This window comes from Antedon mediterranea, chromosome 8, assembly GCF_964355755.1.
Source record: "Antedon mediterranea chromosome 8, ecAntMedi1.1, whole genome shotgun sequence".
NCBI lineage: Eukaryota > Metazoa > Echinodermata > Crinoidea > Comatulida > Antedonidae > Antedon > Antedon mediterranea.
The window spans coordinates 7,461,468-7,473,799 of NC_092677.1; the positions used below are offsets into that span (position 1 = coordinate 7,461,468).

Here is a 12,332-nt window from a genome sequence, read left to right on the forward strand (position 1 = left end):
AATCGTAAGTGAGTTAAACTCACATTCAAAAGATGAGGGCTGAGTAAACGGGGCCAGTGGTCACACTCTAACTTATAGTGGACGACTATGGATGTATCCTAGTATAATCCCACCAAGTAACTCTCAGGAACAATCCGCCATTTTCTCACAAATATAATATCAAATTTCACTATATTTTAAAGTCGTAATTGAGTTACACTCAAATTTTAAAGATGAGGGCTGAGTAAACTGGACCAGTGGTCCTACTCTAACTTATACTGGACGACTTAGGAGGTATCTTTATCCCACCAAGTGACTACCAGGAACAATCCGCCATTATCTCACAAATACAGTATCAAATTTCACTATATTTTATAATCGTAATCGAGTTACACTCAATTTAAAAGATGAGGGCTGAGTAAACGGGGCCAGTGGTCACACTCTAACTTATAGTGGACGACTATGGATGTATCCTAGTATAATCCCACCAAGTAACTCTCAGGAACAATCCGCCATTTTCTCACAAATATAATATCAAATTTCACTATATTTTAAAGTCGTAATTGAGTTACACTCAAATTTTAAAAATGAGGGCTGAGTAAACAGGACCAGTGGTCCTACTCTAACTTATACTGAACGACTAAGGAGGTATCTTACGCCCGTATTCTTAAACCGGACTTTAGTCGTAGTTCGAAGTTCGACTTGGAAAAGTCGTAGTTCGAGCTATTACTTCAAATTCGATTAAAAAACGAAGTAGTCGAAGTTTGCAGTTCGACTTAATGAAGTCGAGCTTTTAGTCGAGTTGCACACGTCTGGGTAACAAAGGCTATACATTGGCCAATGACAAGAGAGTATTTGAGGAGCAGACGAAATTTTGCGCATTGATATCACTTTCCATTTCTTACAACACTTTTTACGCATCAGGACTATATACATGAAAAATAATTTTAATCGTTAATTATTAGAACAATATCAGTATTAATTTAACAGTGAAGTATATTTGATTAACAAAAAATAAAATCTTAAAAATATATTTAGGAACCATGGCGGTACGGTAACTTTTATATTTTCTAGGCCCCCAACAAAGTATGATCGCCACGAACCACGCACTTCATAGCGTGACAAGAAAGCGCTAGGCCCCCTAAACATTCCATCGCGTGGTGAAAAAAGTGGGCTGGCTTATTGTTGGCTGGCTTGACACAAGCGTAAGCCGCCCGTATTCTTAAACCGGACTTTAGTCGTAGTTCGAGCTAAAACTTTAAAAATGACGTCATTTTAATTCATAAACCGAACTTCAACTAAATCGCCGACTAATTCAGGCCAACCTCGTGTCACGAACTCCTCTTACGTATGTTTCCGAGCGGTTGAAAATACTTTAGGAACTCCCTTGTGACATAAAAGTATACACACAAAATCCACAAAGTTGTAAAATAACTCAAAAACAAAGCTTTAATTTCAATCAACTTCAACTTTCAACAATCCAGTAAGCACTTTAAACAACAGCTTCACAATGACTTTACAATATAACATCCAACCTCTAATCCAACCTCTAATCCAACAACCTTACAATAGTTTACAACCCTTTATATACAAGATGCTCCTATCCTTCTAGATCATTCTTTATACTTCTCATTATTACATGATTACAGTTTCTATTAATAGCACTTCTGGAATGTTCTTGATTGTTCTTATTAATTATACATGGTTTAAATCAAAACATCTTATTCTAGAATGATCATGTAAATACTATGTTACTCTATATGTTAGGGAATGGTAATTTATTACACTCCCCCCTCTTTCTGAGCTCAAAACTCTTTCTTGGAGTTTTGAGGGGCAAGTATACACGGACGTGGCAAAATATAACATTTCCGACCTAGAAACCCTGTTTAATATATGAATATAAATTCAAACTACATTACGTGAAAACTAAATTCTCATTAAAACAAAATGTAAGAAACAAGTAACTTATAAACATGAAAACCTATTTTGTCTATTTGTAAAGTAACCCTTGCTTTAAGTTAATGGTTTTCGTGACAATCCGTCAGCATTACCATTAGAAATACCCCTTCTATGTACAACAGTAAAGCAATAAGGTTGTAAATCAAGACTCCATCTAGTTAGTCTTTTGTTTGTCTCTTTCATTTCAACCAACCATTTGAGTGGTTGATGGTCAGTAACTATCTTAAATTTTCTGCCTAGTAGATAATATCGCAGACTTTCGACAGCCCATTTTATAGCTAAACACTCTTTCTCTATAGTTGCATAATTCTGTTCCCTTGGGAACATCTTACGACTAAGATACAATACTGGATGGTCAGTACCATCAGGACCTAGTTGACTAAGTACTGCACCTAACCCTCGATCTGACGCATCTGTTTGCAGTATAAACTCTGCATTAAAATCTGGGTTTCGTAACACAGGGTCTGAACATAACGCCTGTTTTAACTTTACAAGTGCATCTTCACACTCAGGCGTCCATTTGATTTTATCTGGATGTTTTTTCCCCGTCAGATCAGTTAGAGGTGCTGCAATGTCAGCATAATTAGGAATAAACTTTCGGTAGTATCCTGTCAGGCCAAGAAAAGATTTAACATCCTTCTTAGTTTTAGGTTTTTCCCATTGTACTACCGCTTCTACCTTAGTCTTTTGAGGACGTATCATTCCTTCTCCAACTACATACCCTAAATAATGCACTTTACTATGTGCGAAACTACATTTTGCAGGTTTGACTGTCAGATTAGCTTGCTTGAGGGTCCGAAAAATGTCCCTAAGATGATGGCTATGACTTTCCCAGTCTGGACTAAATATTACCAGATCATCCATATAAGCTGCTGCATAAGATTCTTTCTTGCGCAACAGTTGATCCATCATTCTTTGAAACGTTGCAGGAGCCCCATGCAAGCCAAATGGTAAATACTTAAATTGGTACAAACCCATTGGTGTTGAAAAAGCAGTATATGGTTTTGACCGTTCAGTTAACGGAACCTGCCAGTAACCTTTACATAAATCTAACTTTGTTATAAATTTAGCAGGACCAACCCTGCCTATTATTTCATCTATTCGAGGCATTGGATATGCATCAAACTTGCTCAAGCTATTCACTTTTTTGTAATTTACGCAAAAGCGAGCTGTACCGTCCGGCTTTGGTACCATGATATAAGGAGAGGACCAGGGACTGTGAGACTCTTCTATAACCCCAAGTTCCAACATAGATTCTATCTCTTCTTTTACTTTGCCTAACTTAGCCTGAGGAATTGGATAAGCTCTTAATCTAACTGGGTGTACCCCTAGGTTCATTTCAATATCATGCTTTATTACAGTAGTTTTCCCTGGCTTATCCTGTAACACTGAGTCAAATTCAGAAAACACCTCCGCTAAATCTGAAAGCTGAGATTCATCTAATCCTTCACCAGAATCTAAGGTTAAATTGGAACTAGAAATATTTGACCAAGAAATGTCCTTATCCTGACCCTCGTCTTGTCCAGTTACATCATTTATAGCCAGCATAGCCTCAATGGTTCTACGATGAAATTGTTTTAAAAGATTTATGTGGTAGACTTTTGACTTTTTCCGTTTATCATTAGTTTCCACCTCATAGTTTACTGGACCTAGTTTCCTTAAAACCTTGTAAGGACCTTGCCATTTTGCCTCTAATGCATCGTTACTAGATGGTAAGAGTAATAGGACTTCATCACCTGGACTAAATTCTCTACAAACAGATTTCTGATCATATTTTTGTTTTTGCCTTGTTTGGGATAGTTCAATGTTTTCCTGGACTAGATCTTTCATTGAAGTTAACCTATCTCTCATTTTAACAACGTGGGAAACCACACTTTGAGGACCTGTCACCGTGCCTGTCCACATTTCTTTCATTATATCAAGTGGACCTCGTACCTTCCAACCATACAATAATTCAAATGGAGAGAACCCAGTTGACTCCTGCGGTACCTCCCTATAAGCAAATAATAGGTACGGAAGCAATTTATCCCATTCTCGGGGATCATCCTGAACAAATTTTCTAATCATAGCCTTAAGGGTGCCATTAAATCTTTCCACTAATCCATCGGTTTGTGGATGGTAGGGAGAAGTAGTCAAGCCCTTAATTGAAAGTAACTTATAAATTTGACTCAACAACTTAAGCCCCTTTCTCACAGACGTGCCTGCAATATACCGGTATGATGCTGGCGTCGTGCCGGTATCGTTACCGGCATATACCCATTCTCATCGGACTATCGTGCCGGAAATATAACCGGTATATACCGGCTTTCTGTGAGAAAGGAGTCCGGCATATTCGGCCAATAAAAAGTCTGACAAAATAATTATTGAGGGCGTCCTTTATTGTTATTATTCTAGCCGATATGGCAGCGAATTTTAATTTGCAGATTATTATTCTCTTACTTTATAGCATATTTATGCAATACATGTTATGTACAGTATATTGTACATATATTATACAGGTACAGGAATTAAATAGCCGTCATCGGCAATCTGTAAAACAGCATAGAAGGAGAAATCAGGCTGTAAAATTTACAAGGCGACGAAGGGTCAGGCACCAACAAAGAGCTATGGCCTATAGATTATATGCTATGGCAGCTATTGATGGTACGTCGTGCATTCGCCGTATATGGGTAAAGGATCGCAGGCATGGCCTTGTTTTTTGGAATACTGTAATGACAACGTATACAGATGAAGACTGGCGCCGACATTTTAGAATGTGTAAGGCAACATTTGAATTTATAGCCAATGAATTAAGACCCGCCCTGGAAAAAGAAACGACAAATTGGAGAGCACCTATCCCCTATAAAGTTAGACTAGCAGCTGTTATTTGGTGGTTAGCCACACCCACCGAATATAGAAGCATATCAAACATGTTCGGAATTGGAATATCAACTCTATGCAACCTAGCACGGGAGGTGTGTTTTGCCATCCGAAGAAACTTATTTAAAAGATATATATCACTTCCCTCTGGTGAGAGATTAACAGCAACAATAAATGGATTCGAAAGACGCCGGTTCCCTCAATGTGCTGGGGCCATAGACGGTACCCATGTCCCCATTCTAGCCCCGTCAAAAAATCCTGCAGACTACCATAACAGGAAAGGATGGCACTCTGTGATAATGCAGGCAGTGGTGGATCATAACTTTTGGTTGGTTAAAAATTATTTAACTAAATTATTGTACAAAAAGAGCTGTAACTGCTTAAGGTGTTTGTTTAATGCTATTCTATCCAGGGTTACATTAGGCCTATGAATAATCTATATTATTCTACTTCCAAATGCATGATTCTAAAAAAAAAAGTATGGTTAAATCTAAAAAAATGTTCTTCATACATACAGCTTTACAGATGTAAACATTGGATGGCCAGGCAGAACGCATGACGCAAGGGTTTTGGCAAATTCAAACATATTTTCCCTTGCAGAGGACAGGCAAAATGGTCATCTTTTTCCTATGGAGGTAAGCTTTTGTGTAATTAATTGCTTATTATTAATGGCTAGGATTTCTATTAACACACGAATAAGAAAGGCATGATAGCAACAAAATTAATTTAATTGTTTTATTTATTTAGAATTCTACAGTGATAAATGGTGTAGAAGTACCTGTGTTTCTCATCGGTGATGCTGCATATCCCTTAAAAAAGTGGCTAATGAAACCATATACCAACCATGCATTAACAGCCGATCAAAGAAGATTTAACACACGGTTAAGCTCTGCGAGAATGGTCGTTGAAAACGCATTTGGTCGTCTGAAGGGAAGATGGAGAATACTTCTAAAGAGGAATGATGTCAATATTTCATTTGTATCAGATGTGGTTGCGTCATGCTCTGTTCTGCACAACATATGTGAGATGCATAAGGAACAGTTCTATCCTGAGTGGGATGAAGAAATGCGCAATTATGAAAGGCAGCATGGTTTGGTGCAGCCAAATGATAATGTTGATCCAAATAATCAGAATATAGATGTAACATCTGATATTCGTGATGCAGTTTCGGCATTCTTGTAAATTTTAAACTAAGTTTTAAGTATTTTCATGTGGTGTATCCCAAACTTTTTGTTGATTAGAAATGTTCTCACCATGCAAACCTAAACGCAATAAATAGATTAACAATCATGTCATTTATAGTGTTTTTTATTAAACAATAATCAGACAAATATATTATTTTATATATACACGATATACATAATAATACACTTTATTACAGTATTATCCTATAGAAAACAACAAACAGTTTTTTTATTACTGTAATTTTTAAATAGCTAACTTAACATGTTAAAAGGTTTACATTTAACAGGTGTTTTTGGTATTGATAATGTAGTACAGTACATGTATAACTACAAAATAAAACCTTTTTGATTTTAATAAAAAAAATCTTACCAGCAATTAATGTTTGTTTGTATAACTAAACAATTAATTTGTAACAATAAAAATGATGTATTGATAGTGCTAAAAGGTCAACATATGAAAAATAGCATAAGCTGTGATTAAAGGAGTTTACTAAAATAATGTCATGGTGTGCACTTGTTTTGACAGAAAATATTCATTGTATTGTCCCAAGTTTTAAATTAACATTATTAGTATACAGTAATTAAAAATTTACTATTTTCAATCATTTTCATTTAACAACTCCAGGATTACATTAAATTAACATAAACACAATGATTGGTTTAAAATGTGTCTAAAGTGTATAAAATTCTCCTTGGCTGCTGTCTGCTGAGCTGGATGATGATGTATTACCGCTGCAAGGTGAAGTAGCTGATGGTGAAGAAGATGACTGGTATAAGTATCCTTGAGTGTGTGATGGAGGACCCATATTGTAATTAACTCGTGGTTGATTGGTGTAAAAAACAGGAGTTGGATGTTGGATTTGATTGGGAACATGTTGATTTTGCATTGTTGTCATCATTGTTGTCATGCATGTTGTAAACTGTTGTAGCATATCCCTTTGAGTGTTTTGTACTTGTGTAAAAAGCTCTTGTTGGGCATTCCTATTCTCTCTTTCAACTTTTAATTCCCAGTCCCTCTGTTCTTTCGCTAGTCTCCTCTCATCCTCTATCAATCTTTTCTCGGATGCCTCAAATCTGTCTGCTATTAGTGTTGAGACAGCTTCCATAGATTTGTCTAGTTTTGTCTTTTTTGCCTTTTTTCTGGGTCTTTCTTCTTCTACCTGCACTGGACCAGCTGGTTGATCCACATCATCATCTTCTTGAACAAGAACATTTGTATCCACTTGAACAAATTCTAACACTTCAACATCTTCAACCACTTGGGCATTTTCAACTTCCTGTATAGGGTCATCCTCCTCTACAGTAGCCTCTGAATTAACTTCAAATGCCTCATGATCTATAAAAAAAATAATTTTATATTTAAAACAGAAAATACAAAATGACTAACTTAAAATAAGCACATAGAATAGAAAGTCACTAATTATTAATTAATATAAATAGTGGCCTAGTAGTATAGTACTACTACTATATTATTACAGTGAGTAGCGGTCATGAACTATGTAACCTTACCTAAATAAATTGAGTATTTGTTTATATTTATTAATATAATAACTGTATAAAATATTTAAAAAGGATCCAAATTGATGATATAGATTTATGGTATAATATATTGTTGGCTTTAGCCTAGGCCTAGTAAGAGTAGTAGGGCCTGCCCTGGTCTGGGCGAGTAGAGCTATAGTAGTTAGGCCTAGGCCCTAGTTATAATAGGTACCGTAGACTAGTACTAGTAGTGAGTAAACTTTGCTAGACTTACCCACGACTGCATCATCTCCTGCATCATCTCCAGCTTCATCTTCATCATCTGGGCTTACAATAGATTCTAGAACTCGAACAGGTTGGGCACATGGCCTGTGTCCCCAAATTACATCACACAAATCATAATATGGCCAAGTATGCTTTTGCTCCCCCGACCTGTTGTTTTTGTCTTTAATGACATGGTACCTGGCCTTTAACGTTTTCAGTTTGCTTATGACTTGTTTTTTTGTTCGTTTTACGCCAACCACAGCCAGCTTACAAACAATATTAACGTAAACAGCTCCCGACCTTATTGTCCCATCCATCTGTTTACAAATTTCTTCTTCTCCCCTTATTTTAAGAAGCTCCCTAATCTCGTTTTCTCTCCAGTTCGACATTTTGACAACTGAATTGAATCGGCGCCAAAGTGATACACTTGACCGCGCACAAGGTGTCAAAGCCCCGCGACGGGGAATATAACTGCGTTACGTTCTCACAGAATGCCCGTCTCGCATTGCGGGGAATATTCCTAGTAATATTACTAGGTCTTAAGCAGGTCATGTCGGTGCCGGCATGATGCCGGCATGATGCCAAGACGACCCGTTCTCACAGAAAACCATACCGGCATAGTAATGGTATATTCCCGCAACATTCATGGCACACAGCTCTGTGAGAAAGGGGCTTTAGAGGTAAAGTTAGAACCTTGATCGGTTAAAATTTCTGTTGGTACCCCTACCCTGGAAAATAATTTAATCAACTCATCCGCTATCTTTGGAGCTTCAATACTTCTCAGTGGGATAGCCTCCGGATATCGAGTTGCATAATCACATATAACCAAGACATATTTATTTCCTGTCTTACTCCGTGCTAGTGGACCAACAATGTCCATAGCGATTCGGCGGAATGGTTCACTGATTATTGGCATAGGAATCATCGGGGCCTTCAATTTAGTTTTATACTTTGAAGTTTTCTGGCAATTTTCACAAGTGTTGCAATATTCGGTCACATCCTTTCTAATACCAGGCCAAAAGAATCTCTGCTTTATCCTATCTAATGTCTTTTTCCTACCTAAATGACCTGCCAAAGGAATATCATGTGAGACTTTCAATACACTATTACGGCAAGGGTATGGAACCACTAATTGCTCTATTGGTTCTATCTGGTGTTTAGTGAAAACCAGCCTAAATAAAATTCCATCCTTACAGACTATCTTTATAGTGTCATCATCCTTCTGTACTAACATCTGTTCTCGAAGTGAAATTAAAGTTCTATCCTTAACCTGATAATCCTTAATTTTATCTCTGCCAATATCTAAAATGTCTAATTCACTATCTTGGCTAGATTGAGCTTCCTTTGTTTTTGCAAACTCTTTCCTAACTTTTCGTTTCTCACTTCTGGTTTTATGAACTTTTTCCTTGGGAGGGTTGTCACTGAGTATTTGGCCATCTAAATGTCCAAATTCTTCTTGAAAATTAACCACATCATCTAACTGATGTGAAATAACCCCAGAAGCTTTTTCCGACTTTAATTCGTTTTCCTCTCTTAGTTTTTCTTTTCTAGCATGATCTCTAGTGGCAACAAAACTATGCCTATCATGATTCTTATCCCCCTTCCCTAATAAGTCTCTAAATTTAGGAAAGTCCCTACCAAGAATTACATCTCTTGGTAAATCGCTGCAAACGCCAACCAACAAATTATGGTCTTCGTTATTAACCTTAATATTGACGAATGCAGTAGGATAGGCTTGGACATGGTCATGGACGCACCTGCATGTAATTTTAGCTTGCTCCGCGCGATTAATTTTCTTAGCCGCTACTAAATCAGAATGAACAAGTGTCATATCACATCCAGAGTCTATCAAAATTTCACAATCACATCCTTCAACTAGGCCTCTACAAATGTAAGGTGTACATGGTTTTGAAACAGTATCTGTTTTTGTCGACAAAAAGCCATCCTTACTTCGACAAAATCGTTCTATGTGGCCTACTTTTTTGCACCGTCTACAAACGAGAGGTTGTCTAGCATCAGATTGTGATTTATGAAAGTTATCAGGGGGATTATTATTACCCTTACTGTCAACTTCAGGAGTGCCTTTCACTGTTTTCTCCTGGTTGTTTCTATTTTCGTGTTTTCTATTTTGAAACTTTTTCTCAAAATCGATACCTTTTCTAGCTTGAAAATAATTATCTGCTAATTCCGCAGCATTTAATCCCGAATCTGGTTTATGTTCTTTAACCCAAATTTGTACCCCTGTGGGCATAATATCTATCAATTGCTCTAAAATAACAATTTCAGCTAAATCATCTTTGCTTTTATCAGCAGGCCTAGCCCACTTAGTAAATAAATCTTTTAACCTAACATACATTTCTCTATAACTTTCTTCACTTTTCTTTTTAATTGACCTAAACCTTTGCCTATATGTCTCTTCAGTTATGTCATACCTTTGTAATATTGCTTTCTTCACTATGTCGTACTGGTTACTTTCTGTCACTGGTAGTGATGCATAGGCTGCTCTTGCTTTGCCTGTCAAATGAGGTATTAGTTTTACTACCCAGTGTTCTTTTCGCCACTCATAGGTGTTAGCAATACGTTCAAACGTAGTGAGATAATTTTCAATATCATCACTATCAGAAAGCTTTGCAATCTGAACTTCCTTCAATCTCATTATGTCTTTTAATCGTTTCTCCTCACTGTCCTTTTGCTTGTCCATTAACGCCATTACTAATGCTTGCTGTTTCTCCATATCTTCCCTACGTAAACGTTCTTGTCTTTCCATATCTTCCCGACGTCTTTCATTATCTTCTTGACGTGAACGTTCTTGTTGTTTCATCATCTGCTGCATCATAATATTCTGCTGTTGCATTTGCTGCTGCATCAACAACAAAAAATCTTTTGAAAATGAGTCAGCCCCTGTAGGGTTATGTCCACTGGTTGGTCCAGACTCTTCTGCCTGTTGTTCAGGTTGAATTGATTGAACTGATTCTACATCCGAATCAGTTTCATCGCCGCCGCTGTATTCTCTACCGGATCTTGTTGTTGATTGTTTATCAGCCATTTTTTAAATCTGGATGAGGGTCTTGTTACTAGTTAATCGTAGTTACCGAGACGTTCACAAGTCTACTGTTCCAAATAAATAATGTACTGTTCTTAAAACAATGTTTGTGTACTTACGATTAAACAAAACGTAGCACCACGGCTTCCGTAAAATATCTCAGTATCGTAAGTACCACTTCCTCAAAATATCAATAAAAGTACAGTTGATCCTAAACAGCCACCAATCTATGGCAAAATACAGTAGATCAAACTGCTACCACAAAATATCACAACAGTACTGTAGATAAATACACAGTTAAGTCGAACAGTAGATCGAAATAACCGCTGCCACCAAATTATGTCACGAACTCCTCTTACGTATGTTTCCGAGCGGTTGAAAATACTTTAGGAACTCCCTTGTGACATAAAAGTATACACACAAAATCCACAAAGTTGTAAAATAACTCAAAAACAAAGCTTTAATTTCAATCAACTTCAACTTTCAACAATCCAGTAAGCACTTTAAACAACAGCTTCACAATGACTTTACAATATAACATCCAACCTCTAATCCAACCTCTAATCCAACAACCTTACAATAGTTTACAACCCTTTATATACAAGATGCTCCTATCCTTCTAGATCATTCTTTATACTTCTCATTATTACATGATTACAGTTTCTATTAATAGCACTTCTGGAATGTTCTTGATTGTTCTTATTAATTATACATGGTTTAAATCAAAACATCTTATTCTAGAATGATCATGTAAATACTATGTTACTCTATATGTTAGGGAATGGTAATTTATTACACTCGACTAAATCGAGACGAATTTTGATTGATTTTTTTAGTCCTGGAGGGGGCAGGCTAAATGGTCGACTAAATGGTTTTTAAACCATGTTTATGAAAAACGTAACAGTCATTGAGTTGTTATATTGGCCAGATATTGAAAAATGAAATATCTATTTTTATATTAGCTTAATTAAGTATACATTGGTATAAGTTATAATAATGAAAATCATCTTTATTTACAACTGTATACAAATTACATTATTTTCTTCGCGCAAGTCCGACTTGAACTACGTCACGCCATAGCGACAATGGGAAATGCGGCAATTCACCACGCGATGGAATGTTTAGGGGGCCTAGCGCTTTCTTGTCACGCTAGGGAAGTGCGTGGTTCGTCGCGATCATACTTTGTTGGAGGCCTAGAAAATATGAAAGTTACCGTACCGCCATGGTTCTTAAATATATTTTGTTTGTTGTTAATCAAAAGTACTTCACTGTTAAATTAATACTGATCTTGTTCTAATAATTAACGATTAAAATTATTTTTTATGTATATAGTCCTGATGCGTAAAAAGTGTTGTAAGAAAATGGAAAGTGATATCAATGCGCAAAATTTCGTCTGCTCCACAAAATACTCTCTTGTCATTGGCCAATGTATAGCCTTTGTTACCCCCAGACGTGTGCAACTCGACTAAAAGCTCGACTTCATTAATTAAGTCGAACTGCAAACTTCGACTACTTCGTTTTTGAATCGAATTTGAAGTAATAGCTCGAACTACGACTTTTTCAAG

General features: G+C 36.6%; 1 protein-coding gene across 2 annotated transcripts; it reads left to right on the top strand.

Annotated features, from left to right (window-relative positions):
- The first annotated feature begins 4,349 nt into the window (after nucleotides 1-4,349).
- On the top strand, nucleotides 4,350-6,119 carry LOC140056762 (uncharacterized). 2 transcript variants are annotated; one of them, XM_072102236.1, is made up of 3 exons: nucleotides 4,350-5,125; nucleotides 5,315-5,432; nucleotides 5,545-6,119. In XM_072102236.1, exons 1-3 carry the CDS (start codon nucleotides 4,392-4,394, stop codon nucleotides 5,977-5,979), a joined length of 1,287 nt encoding a protein of 428 aa, XP_071958337.1. In that variant the 5' UTR covers nucleotides 4,350-4,391; the 3' UTR covers nucleotides 5,980-6,119. The 2 variants fall into 2 exon arrangements, with proteins under 2 accessions (XP_071958337.1, XP_071958338.1); XM_072102237.1 differs by having other exon boundaries at nucleotides 4,350-4,695.
- The last annotated feature ends 6,213 nt before the right edge of the window (nucleotides 6,120-12,332 follow it).

Bases quoted from the DNA above. Each gene is read 5' to 3' on its own strand.
- LOC140056762 (XM_072102236.1), top strand. From the start codon at position 4,392: ATGCAATACATGTTATGTACAGTATATTGTACATATATTATACAGGTA. The intron at 5,126-5,314 runs GTTGGTTAAAAA...TCATACATACAG, and splicing joins GTGGTGGATCATAACTTTTG to CTTTACAGATGTAAACATTG. The intron at 5,433-5,544 runs GTAAGCTTTTGT...TTATTTATTTAG, and splicing joins GTCATCTTTTTCCTATGGAG to AATTCTACAGTGATAAATGG.